Here is a 20,655-nt window from a genome sequence, read left to right as displayed (position 1 = left end):
ACGAAGCGACACGCAACGGAAAAAAATTCAACAGGAAGCGATACGCAACGGAGAAAAATTTGAACATCGGACAGGTTAATATATTTTTTCGTACAAAGTCGGAAATTGGAACAAATGACTAATTGGAACAACCCCAGTCCCCAATTGACGCCAATTTTCGACGCTCTACTGTAATTGTTTTCACCAGAAACTTGCCAGCACTATCTTCTTCCTCCTAGTTTTCCAATATCTGGATTCAATCCTCATTATGGCAGACAGATGTTCATCAGTTAACCAGATTTATAGGCCATTTTATTTAATTTCAGAGCATTGTTGCCACAGGCCATGAAAAATCACATTGGGGTGGATGCGGCCCATCAGTTTGACACCCCTGATCTACGAGATCCTCTACAAGGTACTTATCCCTGTGCGCTCTAGTGTAAACTCTCTCTCTCATGACCACATCTATATAGTGGTTTCGATATAATATGTATCATGAATCCTTTTTTTCCTTTTTTATAAATAAACAGTTATTTGTTTGGTTAACTGGTATCCAAGCGAGTCACTTTTCCAACATGCTGTTTCCATTCTGAATCTGATTACCCACACACACAGCCACTCGCGTGACTTACTTTTAAAACAAACCTCACCATCGTGGCTTCCAGAGACTCGATGGTGTCAGTCCTCGTGAGGTACCAAAGAGGTGCCGACCCTCCAGTCACACATCTTAAACTGCACATTGATCTCTGTTGGCAGATGGACAAGCTGAATGTTTAGTAGCATCCTCTTTCAACTTGTATAGATATTTCAGCATGATACTGTGTAGCTGGTAAATTTCATGTTTATGTATACCAATGGAAATGCTGTTAAAGTACTAATTGTACCATAATTCTGACTATGCTTTTATACTGGTCTGTATATCCCTCTGTACCTGATAATAGAGTCATAAATAAATACATTTAAAAAAAAAAAAAAAAAGGACATTGTGAACTACTGCAAAAGTGAAAATAAAATGCTTTTCAAAAATATGTTTACCACTGTTTTGTTGCTGTATGTTTGATAATGTGGAGTATGTATTACATTTGCAAGCTAACTTTAGTCAGATTTTGACATCTCAAAAGTCAGGTGCACATTATATTCGAAGGCACATTAGAATCAAGAAAACATGATAAGCAGCACATTCTAATTATAATTAAAATTACTTCTGAAATTTCATATTTATTTCATTTATAGCTAAAAAATAATTTTGTTTTTATAATATAATTATCTATCTCTATATATATATATATATATATATTTATTTAAAAAGCTAATTATATAAGGAAATAACTTACTAATTCGGCATCTCTCCTAGTCTTGAATGTAACTACTGTTCCTCCACTAGTGTGTTCAATATTTTCCACTTCTGCATATTGCTAATAAAAGTAATAATTTAAAAGTAATTAAAACAGTATGAAGAACTAAACTAAATAAAACATTCACTACAAATGAGAATAGTATTTTTAAAACAATTTTAAGTTATTTTAACTTTAAATTTTCTTTTTTTAAAGACTGTAATAATTTTAATTTAAGAATTTCTTAATGTTAACATACTTGAATGAAAGCCGAATAGAACAAATCAAAAACAGAATTTAAAAAATCTTAAATTAAATTGCTTCTCTATATAATTTTAATTTTAAAAGATGAAAAAAAATAAAATATTAAAAAGTAGAAATTAGAAAGAAAACTGCATGGAATAACATTTGTACATAAGTTAACTATGCCAAAGATAATTAAGAATAATTAAATCAATATCAATAACTTAAAGTTTAATATACAGTATCTTGCCAAATTATTAAACCCATTGACTATAATCATACTTTTTGTACTGTTTTCCTCTCTTTTTTAGTAATATTGTTTAAGGAATGAGTATTTTTTATGTTAATCTTATTCTATATTATATCCAAAACACTTTTAATAAGTGTTTTTTATATGGCACTACTGTAAATGTAAAAAAAATTAACGTTATACTACAAAAAGGGAAGTGGCAGAGGTTGTTAGTAAGGTATGGCAGCATAGATGAGAACAAAAATTTAAAAAAATGTATAATGAGTATTCCTCATGATATAGAAGTACTACTACTGGCTGTTAAAGATGGTCATTCAAAATACTAATTTTCATTTTTAATTTTTAAGTCTATTAATTCAAATTTTTATATGCAAAAACTTATTTCATAAGACATAATAAAACATTAATACAGGTAGGCCTCCTATAACGCAGTACCTTTACAACGTGTTTTCACTCCAACGCAGTTGGAAAAACGTGGAAATTTTCTTACAACGCGGTACTTTTACAATGCAGTTTAGAGTATTTAGAAACGAATTATCTTTCACATAACAGAAAAATCACAACGGATCACATAAGTGCAGTGGAACTTGATGAAACAAGCTCAGATCTTGAAATAAAGCCAGTCAAACATTCACAAACAACTATAATAAGTCACTATGAGGACTGAATTTGTGAGCATAACATTATGTTTCTTTTTGATTTTGACTCAAAATCATAATCTTTTTAGTTTTTATATGATGTTGAATTTTATTTAAGCTTTTTATGTACATAAATTTAAAAAATGATGAAAATGTTACACCATAAAAGGCAGTTTTTCTCTTTTTAGAACTGAATCCCAGTTTTTGTATTAAGTTGGTGTCTCCTATAACACGATTTCCCACAATGCGGTATTTTCGAGGAACGTATCTACCGCATTGTAGGAGGCCTACCTGTATTTTAAATAATCCTATCAACAATTGGCATTTTTATTGCATTATTACAGTGTTTTTCAACCTTTTTCATTGAGTGGTACCCGATTGAAAAATAAAAAATCGTGGCACCCTTGACTGGCGGCGGATCTAGAATCTGAATAAGGGGGCTAATGGGGAAACAGATGAATATTTTGCGAAAACGAATATTATGCACAACACTGGGGTGGGGTCCGGGGAGGGGACTTCTCCCCAGAAAAAAAAAAATTTAAAAATTGACAGTTTGAAGCAGCATTTTAATGCAAAAATAGTGTTTCTACGTGTTCAAAATCAAAATTTAAGTCCATTGAATTTTGTTGAAATACTGACAATGAGTTATCTTGAACTGCAATTAAGTAAATTTCCAAGAAAATGCCTAAAGGTCGTAAACTTTGCGACACCCCAATCGTGGCACCACGGCACCCCGGTTGAAAAACATTGCATTATTACATCAAAAAACTAACAAATCATCAACTTTTTTGCATGGATCAAGTAATGTGGCAAGGTACTGTAAAATACACAACTTTTCATAAGTTAGTTATATACTTACCATAAAATGTGGCAAAATACTGTCTTTTTCAGTATCATTTAATCCTTTTAGGATAATTTTCCGTGGCCTGTGATCAACACTTGTCAAATTATGATGGAGGAGCGATCTACTTCCTCGTAATACTCCTGTACTTCTCCTAGACAAAGTTTTCATAATTTTTCCACGCACAGATCTACCATCCAATAAGCCAAGTGCTCTTGCCTAGAATGTGGAAAATACTTTTTTTAAATAAAATAATTAAAAATTAAATAAGAATTTATCTAATAAATAAATAAAACATTTCAACCTGAAATAATGTTTCAGAATATTAAATTTATTAGACAGCAACAATTAAAAGATGATTAAAATTTTGCTGTAGTCCAACAACTACTAATCCAACAATTTAACAAAGAAAAACTATACTTTAAAATTCTCACATTTTACTTTAATTTATTCAATAGTAAGATACAAAAAATACTACAGTGGTACCTCGACATACGAGTGCCCTAATATACGAGTGTTTTGAGATACGAGCGAGCAGATATTTTGCTTTGAGATGAGAGCAAGATTTGAGATACGAGGAATCGCACACTACACCACTGCACACGACCCCAACATGCGCCCCGCATGTTGGGGTCGTGTGCAGCGTCTAACGGTTTCTCCCACCTCAGACTAGACCTCAGTCTGTGTGCTTGTTTCCCTCGTTTTCGAAGAATTTTTGATAAATTGGGTTCGCGTTTTACGCTTTTTGTACATTTACAAAACATTATCACATTTATTTTTATAACCATGGGTCCGAAGAAGATAATGATGTCTATTGAATTAAAGCGTGAAATCATAGAAAAACATGAGCAAGGTGTGCAAGTAATTGACTTGGCGAGGATGTACGGGCGTAGCACATCAATGTGCTTAAACAGAAGGAGTTGATAAAGCGTATAATGCCAGCTAAGGGCGTTACAATAATTTCTAAGCTCCGGACGTCTCTCCATGAAAAGATGGAGAAACTACTGATGGTGTGGGTGACAGAGAAGCAGCTTCAAGGAGAACCTTAACACAAAGCATCATACGTGAGAAGGCACGAGCGATTTACGGTGATTTGCTGAAGCAGATCCCACACACTTCCACAAACGAGGAATCGGAGGACTCGTTTAAAGCCAGTCAGGGCTGGTTTGACAACTTTAGGAAAAGGACCGGCATTCACTCCGTCGTCAAGCATGGTGAGGGAGCAAGTTCGGATGTGAAGGCAGCTGAGGTTTAAATCAAAACGTTTTCCGAACTGATAGAAGCCAAAGGATACATCCCCCAGCAAGTCTTTAACTGTGACGAGACAGGGCTTTTCTGGAAAAGGATGCCAAATAGGACTTACATAACGGCAGAGGAGAAGACGATGCCAGGTCACAAACCCATGAAGGATGGATTAACTCTAGCACTTTGCGCCAATGCGAGTGGCGACTGCAAAATTAAGCCTCTGCTAGTATACCATTCGGAAAATCCCAGAGCCTTTAAGTCACATAAGATTTTAAAAGAAAAACTGCAAGTTATGTGGAGGGCAAATCCGAAGGCGTAGGTCACCAGGAAATTCTTTGTGGAGTGGATAAACCTGGTGTTTGGCCTTTGTTAAAAAATATCTACAGGAAAACAACCTACCCATGCAAGCCCTTCTCGTCCTCGACAATGCCCCTGCTCATCCACCAAATCTCGAAGATGATTTACTCGAAGAGTTCAAGTTTATAAAGGTTCTCTACCTACCACCCAACACCATTCCTATCCTGCAGCCCATGGATCAGCAGGTGATTTCTAATTTTAAGAAGTTGTACACCAAGCACATTTTTCGGCGCTGCTTTGAGGTGACGGAGAACACAAACCTTACCCTTCGAGAGTTCTGGAAGGACCACTTTAACATCGTGATATGCCTAAGAATTATTGATCAGGCCTGGCTGGGTGTTACAACGAGGACCTTAACCTCTGCATGGAAGAAGCTGTGACCTGAGGCTGTAGCTGAAAGAGCCTTCGAAGGATTGGAACCCGAAGTGTCAGTGGTAGAGGAGATTGTTTCTCTGGGAAAATCTATGGGTCTGGAGGTGGATAAGAGAGATGTGAACGAACTCGTCGAGGAACAGTCTCAGGAGCTGACAACCGAGGAGTTACACGATCTACATTCGCAGCAGCATACGGTGGTTCAACGAAAAATTAGTTCTGAAGAGAAGCCAGAGATGGAGGAGGTTATCTCTACAAGAGATATAAAGGAGATCTTGGAAATGTGGGAGAAAGTTGTGGAGTTCGTGGATAAAAATCACCCCGAAAAAGTTGCAACTGGTCGTGCATCGGAGTTGTTCAACGAAACTTGCCTAACTCATTTCCGCAATATCCTGAAAGGGAGGAAGAAACAAACCTCCTTGGACAGTTTTTTTAAACGATCTGCAAGTGAAAATGAGCAAAGCGTGACGAAAAAAGCGAAGACCAGTGACAAAAATTAAGCACTTCTGTAAGCACTTCACTTTTTCTTTTATTATGTTTTTATAGAATATGTATTTGTTATTTATAAACAAATGTTTCTTCTTGTAAATACATTTTTCTTATTCAAAAACACTTAACAAAAACAACTGAGGTGGTGTTTTGGGAGCTGGAATGGATTAATGGCATTTCAATTAATTTCAATAGGGAAAATTGCTTTGAGATACGAGCAATTTGAGATACGAGCAAGGTTACGGAACGAATTAAACTCGTATGTCGAGGTACCACTGTATTTACATTCAATCTTTTAAGAATTAACGTTTTAAATTTGAATTAATTAACAATAAATTTTTGTTAACAGTTTTAAGCTAGATAAATATGCTTTCAATAAAAATATAATTATATTAAATTTTACATTAAATATATAATATAAACATATAAAAATAAAACAGTATTATAGAAACTGCAGATGTTAATAATAATAATAATTATTCAAATTATTTAGTTTTATGGTGAAAAATCTAAATTATAAAATAAATTTTATGACTTATTCAATACGAAATTTCATCATCTTTGATTATCAAGTATCAGAGATGCCAACCACTATTTGATGTAGTTTCTACACAAGCTGTTAATAAATTACACACTTACAGATAACCTACTAAAAACTATAAAATGAGTTTTTATATTCTCAAATAAGCACATTAATGCAATAAATGGCAACAGGATGTTTAAGTGTTAGTTAACACTTTGTCTACAGATAATCACTTGCATGGACCAGGGGGTTGCGATCGACCGGTCGATCATGAAGCCAATTTTGCTCGATCGCTCGCAATTTTTTGACTTAATGTGTTACATTTGTAACCGGGTACAAAGTAAAAATAAAACATTAATTGATATGATCCGCTGCATAGATGCGCATATAAAACAAAATTTATTTTCCTAATAGATCTGCAACAAAATAATCTGAATCATTTTCCAAATATGGCAGATAACCTACAAAAACACAAAAATATTAATACTTATAAGATCAGCAAATACATCACAGAAATCCAAAAAGTAATTGAAGATTTTGAGGTAAGTTTCCAAGATTTTGAAAAAATTAAAGAAACTGTGGAATTTATATCTTTTCCTTTTAAAAAAGTTGTGTGTGAAATGCATTTGCCAAAAAATTTCAGACATATTTCATATGGAGCAAACGGCATTAGAAAATGAAATTATGATTTTACAAACTGATTTAATCTTACAAGCCAGAAAATTTGGAGAAGATTTTTGGAAAAACATCAACCAAGAAAAATATCCCAGTATCATGAAATGTAATGAACATATTTATTCTTATTTCGGATCTACATACCTGTGTGAATTGGCATTTTCATACTTAAAGTTAACAAAGACTAAACAACGTTCTGTCTTGACTGATTCCCATACTGAAGACTCATTATTATAATCTTTGTCAGAATATACACCTAATTATGATTCCTTGGTTAGAGACATGCAAACTCAGTCATCCCATTAATGTTAAGGTAATAAAATAAATTCTAAATCTGTCTTAATCTGTAGCTAATTTGAATTAATAAATATTGTTAATAATTACTCATGTTGTTTTAATTCCCCTGGACGTGAGTTCTTTGGCCCGTTAAATAATTATGCTGTTTTTTACATAGGTAGATATACGGGGTGTTTCAGTACGAGGTGCACTCCCACGAGTTATTGATAGATTAGCAAAAAATAAGTCTAAAAATCTTATATCATTCTTCCATGATAAATTTTCCTGGCCCAAATAAATCGCAAAAGTGAAATCTTGTAATCAAATTATCAACCATTCTGTGAACTTTTATAACAACTTTTTCATATTTACAAACAAATAGCACCACAACTTATACTTTACAATTGATAAAAAAATTAAATTATATTTTAAGTTACTAAAAATCTATCTTGAAAAAGTGTCAAAAATCAATTTTTTTTTGGTACCGCTTGTACGGAATGAACTTGTAGCTGAAAATATCAAAAGTTGGGTCTGTAAATTTATTTTCTTCATGAGCATATAACTTGAAAACTTAATAAATGATTTAAAAAATAAAAAATAGTTTTGAAGATATATTTTGCTTATCTAACTATAGCTTGCGGGAGTGCACCTCGTACTGAAATACAGTGGATAAACATAGTATGTATTTCACCCCCCCTCCCCACTTAGACTATGGCTATGACAAGTCGACTGCAACACATTTTTAAGATAAAAAGTAGATCTTATGAAAACAAAAGTTGGCCACCCCTGGTATAGAGTATCAAACCAATCAATGTGTTCATACCAATGACGTAGAATGTACAGATAGTAAGTACTTCCACTTTGCAAGCAGCTAACTAAAGGTCTGTAAAAAAATTGTTCTTGGGCACAACCAAGTCTAAAAATGATGCGTGCTTTTTTGATGTTTCAATGGGCACACTGGAAAAGCACAAGTGAAAAGACAGTGTAGTCTGTGCAACATGTAAGCAAAATGGCAAGTTCCATCAATGATATAAACTTTATTCTACCAAATGAGAAATATCAACTTAAATTTATGTTGAAAATTTATTATAAGATAATTAATTAATAAATAAATATTCGAGATTACAATAAAGTGAATTTTTTTCCTATTTATATACTTAATTACTTAATATAATTAAATTTGTTAAATTAATAACAGTTTAATTTTATAATCTGTTTCAGACAATAATTTGAAAACAAACTTATTATAGAATAAAATTAAGATAACTTATGAATATCTTAAAACTGGAGCAATGACGTCACATGACGGGCAGATTTTACTTCCCCATTTACCCCACTCTCCAACTATGAAATATTGTAATCCCACATTACTGACTGTCCTTTATCCTGATTGGTGTTCTCTGAAATATACTCCTAATTTCAACTAATTAATCCATATTTTAAGAATTGAAACAAAAAAGTTAAATTTATGGGTATTTAAAATAAAATTTATAAATATGCCAATTGCTTAATCCACAAATTTTTTAAATATTTAACAAATTGAATAAGCAACATAACATTAATTTGTAAATTTAGAATTTGTGCCATTTGTTCTTTAATTAAGTGCTCAATATGTAAAATAATAACAGAATTCTTAATATGCAATATCTAAGGAAACAGAATGCAGTAAATCAGTTTTTTCCAGTCAATTTTACCTTAGGAAATAAACAGTTTCTTAGTGAAATTTTTACCTAAATTTAGGCAGTTTCCAACTTTTGGACATAATGCATCCCTAAAAAAGTATACAGAAGTCAAACAACAAAGTTGCACGATGTAACCAGAGTTCCATTCTCGGAGTCGAAACAAAACATTACAAAATCTTTTATTTAGATAGGAGAACTTTAGTTTTTTTTACAGTGAATGTGTTACAAGCATAAAACATAAAACATTAAAGCTAAAGATTATGCAATAAAAATTAGTGCTCACAAGTAGTTTTAATATTGTCAAAACAAAAACCAGAATAAAGCCTGACTGTACAATAGCTCAAAATTTTTATTTAAAGTGAAAGCATATAAAAAGGGATTTAAAATAAGTATGAAAAAGCAAGTTCAACCAAAAGTTGCAGACTGCCTATATTTACAATCAAGTAATTTTACAAAATTATCTGAAAGTAAGTAAAAATGATAATTTTGTTTCAACATTAAAATACTACCATTCAAAAAAATTAAATCAATATTAAATCAGTTTAGAGAAATAGTATAAAATGAATTGAGACCTGTTGCTTAAGTTCATTAACTCGTCTTCTGAGTTCTGTGGTATCGTCTCCTGTATGTTGTTTGTTATAAAGATCCATTTCGGCATCGAGCAATTCTTTCTCGGCCTGTAATAATGTTATCAAAAATAAATTTTGTGCCCTAATATTCATGAAATCACAATTATTTAAAAAAACTACAAAACATTTAAAAATGTTAAAAAAAAGTAGTTGCACTAGAAGTTTCTGCCACGTAAAAAGATTAATTTTAGAAATAAAAAGAAACTACTGATAATATTGTGATTTTGATTAAATCATCACAATTCAATCATTAAAGATAAGAAATTACATAGAAATAATGTTTTCAACAAAAGTAAAATCTGGTTTTAGGAATTTTCTATGAATGGCACAATTTTGAGTATTGAATACTCATAATTAACTATTTAATAGTAAAAAACAAAATTTAATCACAATATATCAGCATAAATACACCCAAATAGACAAGTACCATATTATATTTTTGATCTTTGCTACAAGACAACTAATATTTAAAAGTTATACAATATTTTTGCGGAATGACCAGCATGCCACATAAAAACAGGGAGACAAGCATGCTGGAAACCCCAGGATTACTGACTGGCATGCCAATCAAACTTCAATTAAAATATAAAATTAATCAAATTTAACAAAACTAGTTGTTACACAAATGTTAAGAAAAAAAACATTCTTCTGAGTACAATAATATATCATCATTGGGTTAATGTGAGCTTAGGTATACAGAATGGCGGCACTTTCGATAATCTCGAATGCAATGACTAAATGACTTACGAAGTAGGGGAAGCTGCTGACGATTGTGTCGTGTTATGCAAATTAATTTTTGAAATGCCCCTTGTGAGGAGACACGATAGGAGAATTGTACGTTTTGCATTAATGCTAAATTTGAGTTTTTTATAACTCCTAATTTTTCAATTTAGTTATTTATTAATAGTAATTTGTTAAAAATGGGATCGTTTAATATTGATTCCGAAGCATTTTGGGCCGAATGCACCTCTCAATCGTTTTTTCAATTGTTCGAATCTGACTTTTCCGAAATGGGTATTGATACCCGAATTGATAAAGGTTTTAAATTAGCAGTAACGTTAGGAATACAGCACGTACAGGATGTGTGTAAAAAGTGTTCTAATTTATGTAAAATAATCTATTGAATTGACAGAGAATCATGTGTTATGTGATGCCAAACATGTAGAAGCAATTCTTCAGCTTTTGAGGGAACGTTTAAAGGAAAATGCGGCAAAATCTCATGGAATCGAATTTTTTCGTTTATGTGGCATTACATTGGATTACACTGTTCTACTACAACTGCTGCCTTAGCCTCAGGTATTTCTAATCGAGCTGGAATAGACTGGTCAAACCACATCCATTCTGTAATGATGGTTGCTATGCATAATTTAACTACATTTAAAATTGGCGGGCCAAACAAAACCGTAGAAATAGACGAAACAGTCATATGCAAACGCAAATATGAAAAAGGATGGAAGTTGAAAAGTACGAAATGGGTTGTCGGTGGAATATGCAGAGAAGACAGGAACTGCTTTATTTGTCAAGTGAACGATCGCTCCGAAATCACTTTAAACTGGATAATTTCTAAATTTGTTAACTCAGGGAGTATAGTCCTGACTGACGAGTGGAAAGGCTATATGCATATATACGATCTGCATGGAATCAATATTGAACATAGAACAGTCAACCATTCAGAAAATTTCGTTAATCCAACTACTGGTGATCACACCCAAAATATTGAAAGACTCTGGGAGTATTTAAAAAATAAAAAAAATCTGCCGAAACATTATACCGACGATCTATCCGATTCGTACATGTATGCATTTATGTACAATAAGTTTTTAGATTGGCCATGTAAGAAACCCGGTGAAAGGTTTTATACATTCTTACAACATTTAAGAAAGATCTTTCCGGGATCTGGCAGATTTCCCAAATGGAAAGAACCGGAGACCGCTCCTGCCGCTCCTGTTTGTACTAATAAGAAAAAAGTGAAAAAGGAAACATGCCAAGAAATGTGATGTTACAAAAAAGAGCGAAAAAACTACTAAGAAGAAACAAAATCAGACTGGTCCATCAGAATCAACTGTTGTAGAAAACAAGCATCGGAAAAAGGGAAAAAAGCATCTTAATGTAAGTAAATCTGTTTTTTCAATTTAATAATTACCTTTTTACATAAAATAGATTTAAAATAGGGATTTAGTGTCTAATAATCCGCGAGGCTTAATTTGCATAAATATTTTCGCCGATAGTCGTAATCAAGATGGCGGCCGAAAGTGCTGCCATTTTGTTATACCTAAGCTCACATTAACCCATCATTGTAATTTGACTGACTTAAAATCAGGAAGACAGTTTTCATTTACAAGACAATAAAACAATTAACGACTTATTGACATTTGTAATAGTAGCACAAGTAGTAGTAAGTCAGTGTGAGCTACACTGATCAAATTTCACACAGCAGATGTTAATCAGTGTAAGATGAAATAATTTACAGCCAATTTCTTAAATTTAATGTTTATTTTTGCATTTTTGAATCAAATAACAATAAAATACACAAAAAAAAAGCATTTTCGAAATTCCACAAGTATTTTATGTCATTAGAAAAAAGACAGAATGAAGAAATTAAACATATAATCATAGTTTTTGATGTAATGTTGAGTTTCACAATTTTAAAATAAAAACTGTTTGTTTTTACCTGACATAACTTGTTCATTTTTTAAATGCACTCTGTAGAGACAGATGTATAACCTCACTTAAATCGACATGCCAGCATTCCCTAGGATAAACCTGCATGTCAGTTTTCACAATATGAAAATATCTGATTTCATGGTCTCCCTGGATAGACCATACCAGTCATTCCATGAAAATATGGTACTACATTACAGACACTTCATGATCAAATAATTCACATCTGCAGTCATTATCTATACTTAACCTTGCAGACATTAATCTAGATGTTCATCTAATATGTCCACCTATGTCCAACTGTCATATCTTTTTCACCAAAGACTTACTTTTATTGTTTTAATTTGTAAAATTCTACAAATTGTTATGTATCACTTTGTGTTAAAAACAAAGGAGTTTTTATTTTAAAACTGAAACTGTCAGCATTATATCAAAAACTATGATTATATGTTTAATTTCTTCATTTTGACTTCTTTCTAACATAAAATACTTTTGGAATTCCAAAAGTGCTTTTTTTTTATCTGTATTTTATTGTTATTTGATTCAAAAATGCAAAAATAAACATATTAAATTTAAAAAACTGGCTGTAAATTATCTCAGCTTACAGCAATTAACATCTGCTTTGTGTAAAATTTGAGAGAAAGGTGTTATTTTTAAGGTCTGGATAGATGGTCAGTGTAGCCCACACTGACTGACTACTACTACTACTACTACTACTACTACTACTTACTACTACTACTACTACTACTACTACTACTACTGTCAATAAGTCATTAACCTTTCAGCAGTGGGAGAGTCAGGTATGGTTCTATCCCTTAGTAGTGGAGAATATACCCGAAAAATTTTTAAAGTATTTTTTCACGCAATTTTTCTCATTTCCGTTTTAGAAAAAGTATTTGTAAACAGTTATGTCTAGTAAAGAAAAGTCTTTTTTTATTGTTACATAATTCATTTTTTATGTGAATTTTTTTTTGCGGTAGTTTTTGGCTAGATTCTGGTGATACCCCCAAAAGAATTTAACGTATATATACGTCCCTCACCACTGCCACACGATTGCCCTCGACGTATATATACGTCCCTCACTGCTGAGTGGTTAATTGTTTTATTGTCTTGTAAATGAAAACTATCTTTCTGATTTTAAGTCAGTCAAATTACAATGTTATTATTTTATTGTACTTGGAAGAATGTTTTCTTTAACATTTTCTTAGATCTTTAACAACGCGTTTCGTTAAATCGAATTAATTTTGTATTTTAGTCACAGTTTAACAGGTAAAGGGGATGTACAAGATTGTGGAAACTACAGAGGAATAAAGTTATTGTCCTATGCTATGAAGATTTGGGAAAAAATTGTAGAAAGGATTAAACATGAATCTGAGATTGGAGAGGAACAGTTTGGCTTTATGCTGGGAAGGGGTATGACTGATACTATCTTTGCTTTGAAACAGCTAATGGAAAGGCACAGGGAAACGCAGGAAGATTTGCACATGGTGTTCATAGATCTGGAAAAGGCATGTGATAGGGTACCGAAGCAAGAGATATGGAGATGTTTGAGAGAAAAGAATATTCCAGAGAAATATGTTAGGCTCATCAAGGAAATATATGAGGGAGCAGAGACTCAAGTTAAGAGTAATGTGGACACTACATAATGGTTCTCCATTAATGTTGGTTTACATCAAAGATTGACCTTTATCTCTTATCTGTTTGACCTGATAATGGACACGTTGGTGTGTGACGTGAAGCATGAGGCCCCATGGAGTAGGCTGTTTGCAGATGATATTGTGCTGTGTTAACCTTCCCAAACCAAGACTGAGAAGAAACTGGAAGATTGGAGGAAAGTTTTAGAAGAAAGGGGCATGAGGATTAGCAGAACTAAAACAGCTTACATGACTTTTGGTTTTGAGTTTTAAATATCTTGGGGTCTTTGTCAAGATGGAGGAGGATTGAACTCGGAAGTGCAGCATAGAATTCAATATAGATGGATGAACTGGGGGAAGCCGAGTGGTGTGTTATGTGATAAGAAAGTTAGCTGTAAGCTGAAAGGTAAATTATACAAATCAGTTGTTAGACCTGCAATGTTATATGGGGCTGAGACATGGGCAATAACAAGAGCCCAAGAAAACAAGATGGAGGTGACGGAGATGAGAATGTTGAGATGGATGTGTGGAGTGTCAAGGAAGGATAGAATAAGGAATGATTTTATTAGAGGTTCTGTAAAGGTGGGCTCCTTGATCAGGAAGATGCAAGAATGTAGGTTGTGGTGGTTTGGCTGTGTAGAGTGAAGAAGTAAAGGTTATGTTGGAAAGAGGGTTGGAAAACTGGTAGTAAAAGGAAAGAAGAAAACAAAAGCTGCATTGGAAAGATAAGGTGGAGGAAGACTTGAATCAGAGGGAACTTAAGAGAGAAGAAGCCCTTGATAGGGAGAAATGGAAGAAATATATTAGAGAAAGAAACACTGACCCCATATAAACATGGGAAAACGCAAAGATAAACAAGAAAGTTGAAGTTTAACAGGCATGCCAGTAACCCCGAGATTTCCAGCATGCCAGTCATTCCATGAAAATACAGTAATTATAATTAAGTTCGTCAAATTATCCAAGTAAACAAACAAATTTGAATTAAAAGGATGATTGTTTTTTATTGGTAATTCTAATAACATTTATAATTAATTTAAGGAAAGAACTGAAAATATTAAAAAATATGAATTTCACTTAATTATAATGTGGGTAAAGCCTTAGCACAGTCATTTCACTTTGTAGTCTAGATGTTCTACTAGAATTACTTCAGTATATTGGAATAAAATATTTACATAGAAACAATGATTACATATTCCAATTTCACAAATGCAGACCAAACTCTTCTGTTATCTGGCCACTGGAGGAAGGTGATAAGGAAGCATTGTTAGGCACTTCTTGGTAAGATATTCACTGATCAGAAATGATTGATGTGGAGAGGCATTATCATTTCTTATCTGACGACTTTATCTGATATTTCTATGTAGTTTCAGTCCTATCACAATACTCATGATGGAAGCAAGAAATACAATAGTTGCACTTAAACCTTGACTTCTGCTAAAAGTAACTCTCTCTCACAGTCACACATAATATAAAAATCCAAATGTTCAATTAATTTTTGACTTTATTTTGTATTTAATATAATATATCAGGTCAAAGCAAATTAACAGTCTTCATTTGGAAATTTAATAACAATATTAAAACTGAATTCAAACTAAATTGTATTAATTTTTTTCATATTTATTCAACTATTTTCAAATTCTAGGTTTTGTAATTAAAAAATCAACATATTATATATTTGTCAACATGGACATTAATCATTAACAGGACAATTATACTGGTGTTAAGTATTTACATAAGAATGAGGATTTCTTGTGTAAATACTTAACACCAGTATAATTGTCCTGTTAATGATTAATGTCCATGTTAACAAATATATAATAAATTGAATAAGGACAGTAAGGCAATAATAATTAATTAAAAAAAATCACATAATTACAACTTTTTTCCCCTTTACATATCAAAAACTTTTGCAGTAATATTAGTAAATCATCATTAAATAATTTTCAACATAAAATATTTATTATTATATAAATATATTACCTCAGCTTTGGCTTTAGGAATTCTATGATTTGAAGCAAGAGATAATTGTGAAATCTCAGAAGCTTCTTTTCGGATATCCATCTGTAGTTTCTCTATTGTCTTTACCAAAGATTGAAGAGTCTATGGATAACAAAATACAGTTATCTTACTGCATTACATAAATTAAAATTTAAAGTGATAATACAGTAATGGTAACCTATTCTCATTGATATTTTTATTTATATATAACAACATTAAAAAAAATGTATTTGATACAACTATCTGACCTCCCCATGATATGCAAAATGAAAAACTAAAAACCTATTGCATTATTCCAAATTGATAAACAAAATAACAGCAGAATCTCATTTTAATGGATTGCTTGGGGTGCCAAAAATCATCCGTTGTTCCAAAAATCCATTATATCACAAACAATGAATTTCTCACACTCCCAGGAAAATATCCATTATTTGAAACAATTTTTGTTTTTCAAACCCCTATGTAAAAGAAAATAAACACCTGTACTTGAAATTATTCATCTCTTCAGATTTCTACCCTTTATTTTATATAAACATGTATATTATAAGATTGCACATTATAAGCCAAAAAGCAACAAAGTATGTATTATCACTAGCACTTCACAATTTGTTAAAAAACTCGTCCATCTTGGCTTGCTTTGATGACGCAATATTTCTGGGCTTCTTTTGATGGCAACATCAGTATGAAATATCACTGTTATATGAGCACGATTTCAAAATGCGATATTCCTGAACATGTATCTGCAAAAAGGGTGCAGCACACCTTTCTTGCACACACGTCCATATCTGGAAGTGTTAAGCCAGAAGTAGTTTCTCCTTCACTAATTAACACACTACAAGAGGGCACTAATGTGCAGCTGCAATGTTAACAGTGAGAATCATGACAATTATGCACTTAGTTTGCACAGCATTCAATGTATTTTTTAAAATTCAATATCCAGAAACATACAGTTATTAATTAAATGGTAAAAAATACAATTTTTATTGCAGATGAAGCTAGAAAAAAATCCATTATTCTGAGTTCTAGATCCATTTAAGAGGTAAAATTACATTGATTTGGTGGGACCTGGAGAAAAAATTCGTTATTCCAAAAAATCTGTTGTTTTGTGATCCATTAAAACGACATTCCACTGTATATATATTTAAATAATTTATTATAATAATTTCAATCTCAATACAATTATATTCATTTTGTTTTGTTATTTTCCAAAAATAAATGATGGTAAGTATATGTATTAACACTAGTACACACTGTAAGAATACTGTATCTCAAACATAGTGTTGAAATGACAACAGAAACACATTCTGTTGTCATTTCACACTGTGTTTGAAACATGTACTGTAATTTGGTTATAAAAAAAGTTAATTATTTTAATCACTTATTATATATGGACTATATTATTTATGCAGAGCAGTGGTGTCAAACATATGGCCCCAGAGACTTTATAATGTAGCCATTGCCTGAAATTTGATGATGATGTTATTAAAATAATATAATGAAATTTTAAAAAATACAAAATAAATTTCTAATATACTGCAAATTATTTTTCAAATCAGTGACTAAAAATTTTATTGTTCCATATATGGTTTTACTCAAAAAATTGTAGAGTTCATGTCTGAAAAATGTGGCAACATTGCACAGCATACTAATTATGTGAACAATTACTGTCCAGTTTAAAGACTAATAAGAGTTCACATAGAGCAAGTTTAACAAATGTGCATTCAACATCTATATTAAAAATATCCTTATTACAAAAAATTACACCCACAATTAAATAAAATTGTTTCTGCCAGAAGATGCCAGATTTCTAGTAAATAATTCTATAATTCATTAAAGAAGAAATAAATGTAAAATTTAAATGTATTCATTTCAAATATACCTTTATATTCCTATATAAAAGACCTTTGTGATTGACTACACCTATAACACTATACTTATGGAATTCAAAATCATGTATAAACAGTGTTTGAAGCACCCATGCCATAAAATTTCTATGGCATGGCTTTATGGCATGGGTCTGCAAACACTGTTTATACATGATTTTGATTTGCATAAGTATAGTGTTATAGGTGTAGTCTAACCACAAAATACTGTATGACAATTCATTTATAATAATGGCAATTATATAGCAATTATGGCATTCATGGAAATTGGCCTACTTGCTCGTGTGCCAAACTTCCATTCATGCCATAATCACCTATATTATAAACTAATTGCATAATATAATATTTTTTGTCTGCAATTCATCTTCTCTCTAAAACTGTATTTGGTGGCCCATGATATTATATGAGTGACACCACTGATGAAGACAATCAAGATTATTATATTGATTCTCCTTAAACTTATTTTTGGAATGATATTCTCTCTATAAAACATAAAAATAATGTTTATTTTTTTTTTATAATTTCCTATTACAAAGCTAACTTTTAATGAGACTTAAACTGACAAATAATATTGCTTGAAATTATACTATGATTGCTCTGTCAAAAAATTTTCAGATTAAAAAACGAATTTATTACACAAATAAATAAAAAAATCAAAAAATAACACAAATTTATAAAGTTAAAATATAATTTGTAATATATAAAATTTATTTAAACACGATTTACTTATAATGATATATCTATCCATAATTGAGATTTCAAAACAATCTCTAAAAACAACTTAGAAACTGAACATAACAATAACAGTTTCAATTACTCTGACCTAAAATATTTACACACATACCTCTTTTATGTCTACTTTTTCTTTTTCATTCTTGCATTTCTCTAATTTTTCAACCAATAACTGAAAGAAAGAAAAAATATTTCAAAACTTTTTAAACAAATTCATTTAAGAAAACTGGACTGCTGAATTACCAAAGAACATTCAAATTAAAGCTTTATAAATTTTTATGTAAGTATGCATACATGCATATTACATAAAACTTTACATACATAAATGCATGCATCTATGTATGTAAAAGATAAGATTAAGTAAGAAAAACGCATAATTAGTCAAACTGGCCAAATCCAAATGTTAAATACTTTACACATAAATACAGTAAAAATTTTAACTAAAAAATTTAATAATTTTAAACTCTATCTTTTAAAATTAAAATCTTTTAAAATTTTAAAATCTATAATCTTATTTAATAAATAATTTTACAATTGAATTATATATATATATTTTTGTTTACATTTTAATTTCTTATTTTGAATAGATAAATTTATAGACTATGAATGAATGTTGTGAATTACATTCAAAATTATTTTAATCTTAAGTCATCAAACATACTTTATGCTGTTGAACATTAATTTGTAAAAGTTGCTGCCTTTTTTTCTGGACTTCCATCTTCTTTTTCAGAGCATTCTGTAACAAAATTTATGAATAATTATAACATATTAACATTTTATAAATGTTATAAAAATACAATTTTTATTTGCTCAAAAACAAATTTCATATCCTTAATGTTTAAATTAAACGAAGAATAAATGTAAATTAATTGCATCCTTTAATACCTGTTTAGAAATATGCCTTTACAATTAATTGCTATTTACATGCATCTACAATGCTATCGTGCTAAATTTGATATTAGCATCATCAAACATATGTCGCATGTTGTTGGCTATAATAAACTCATAAGAAATGCCACAGACACAATTCATAAATCACTAGCTGACCCGGCCACACGTTGTTGTGGCTCAAAATGTATCTATTATAAATGTATAACACTTCTCTCGCAGGAAGGAATTTCAAAAAATCCCTTCTTAGTGTACATTCTCTTGACGTACCCTATTAAAACGCAAAAAACCGCATGCAAAATAGTATAAATAGAAGCCGAGTTCTTCACAGTAAGCCTTAATCCTGTCCCTTTCCCCGCTGGGGAATATCGAAAAATCCCTTTTTAGTGTATATTCTGTTGACGTAACCTATTAAAACGCAATTAAAAACACAAAAAACGCATGCAAAATAGTATAAATAGAAGCCGAGTTCTTCACAGTAAGCCTTAATCCTGTCCCTTTCTCCGCTGGGGAATATCGAAAAATCCCTTTTTAGTGTATATTCTGTTGATGTAACCTATTAAAACGCAAAAAACGCATGCAAAATAGTATAAATAGAAGCCGAGTTCTTCACAGTAAGCATTAATCCTGTCCCTTTCCCCGCTGGGGAATATCGAAAAATCCCTTTTTAGTGTATACTCTGTTGACGTAACCTATTAAAACGCAATTAAAAACGCAAAAAACGCATGCAAAATAGTATAAATAGAAGCCGAGTTCTTCACAGTAAGCCTTAATCCTGTCCCTTTCTCCGCTGGGGAATATCGAAAAATCCCTTTTTAGTGTATATTCTGTTGATGTAATCTATTAAAACGCAAAAAACGCATGCAAAATAGTATAAATAGAAGCCGAGTTCTTCACAGTAAGCCTTAATCCTGTCTTTTTCTCCGCTGGGAAATATCGAAAAATCCCTTTTTAGTGTATATTCTGTTGATGTAACCTATTAAAACGCAAAACACGCATGCAAAATAGTATAAATAGAAGCAGAGTTCTTCACAGTAAGCCATAATCCTGTCCATCTCGCCCCCAGTGGGGGAATTTCGACATGTATATTATATGAAAACACGTGCGTATTTGAATGCAACGTTGTGTCAAAATTTCAAAGGAATTGGTAGGAACAAACGAACGTTATATTTTATTTATATAGATAGATAGAAAATGATCTGCTTTAGTCCATTCTCACAGAAAAGCATAATGCCTCACAGAAAAGCAAACTTAGGTTGTCGGAAGTTAGCGCCATCTGTTGGACATAAAAGCCTTAATCCATATATAAATATATTTTTGAAGAAG

General features: G+C 31.5%; 1 protein-coding gene across 1 annotated transcript in view; it reads right to left on the bottom strand.

Annotated features, from left to right (window-relative positions):
* swm (Zinc finger protein swm) overlaps positions 1 to 20,655 on the bottom strand; it is a 111,860-nt gene that overhangs the window by 7,050 nt on the left and 84,155 nt on the right. The window contains exons 13-18 of the mRNA XM_067278725.1: positions 19,103 to 19,177; positions 18,554 to 18,613; positions 15,809 to 15,928; positions 9,477 to 9,581; positions 3,304 to 3,504; positions 1,314 to 1,394 (exon numbers count right to left, since the gene is read on the bottom strand). Coding sequence (XP_067134826.1) covers positions 1,314 to 1,394; positions 3,304 to 3,504; positions 9,477 to 9,581; positions 15,809 to 15,928; positions 18,554 to 18,613; positions 19,103 to 19,177 — 642 coding nt within the window. The remainder of the gene's footprint in view (positions 1 to 1,313; positions 1,395 to 3,303; positions 3,505 to 9,476; positions 9,582 to 15,808; positions 15,929 to 18,553; positions 18,614 to 19,102; positions 19,178 to 20,655) is intronic.

Source organism: Centruroides vittatus, unplaced genomic scaffold, assembly GCF_030686945.1.
Source record: "Centruroides vittatus isolate TY-2023 unplaced genomic scaffold, ASM3068694v2 contig_817, whole genome shotgun sequence".
NCBI classification, from domain to species: Eukaryota; Metazoa; Arthropoda; class Arachnida; order Scorpiones; family Buthidae; genus Centruroides; species Centruroides vittatus.
The sequence above is the reverse complement of the archived record's forward strand: the minus strand, read 5'-3'. Positions and strand labels throughout refer to the sequence as shown.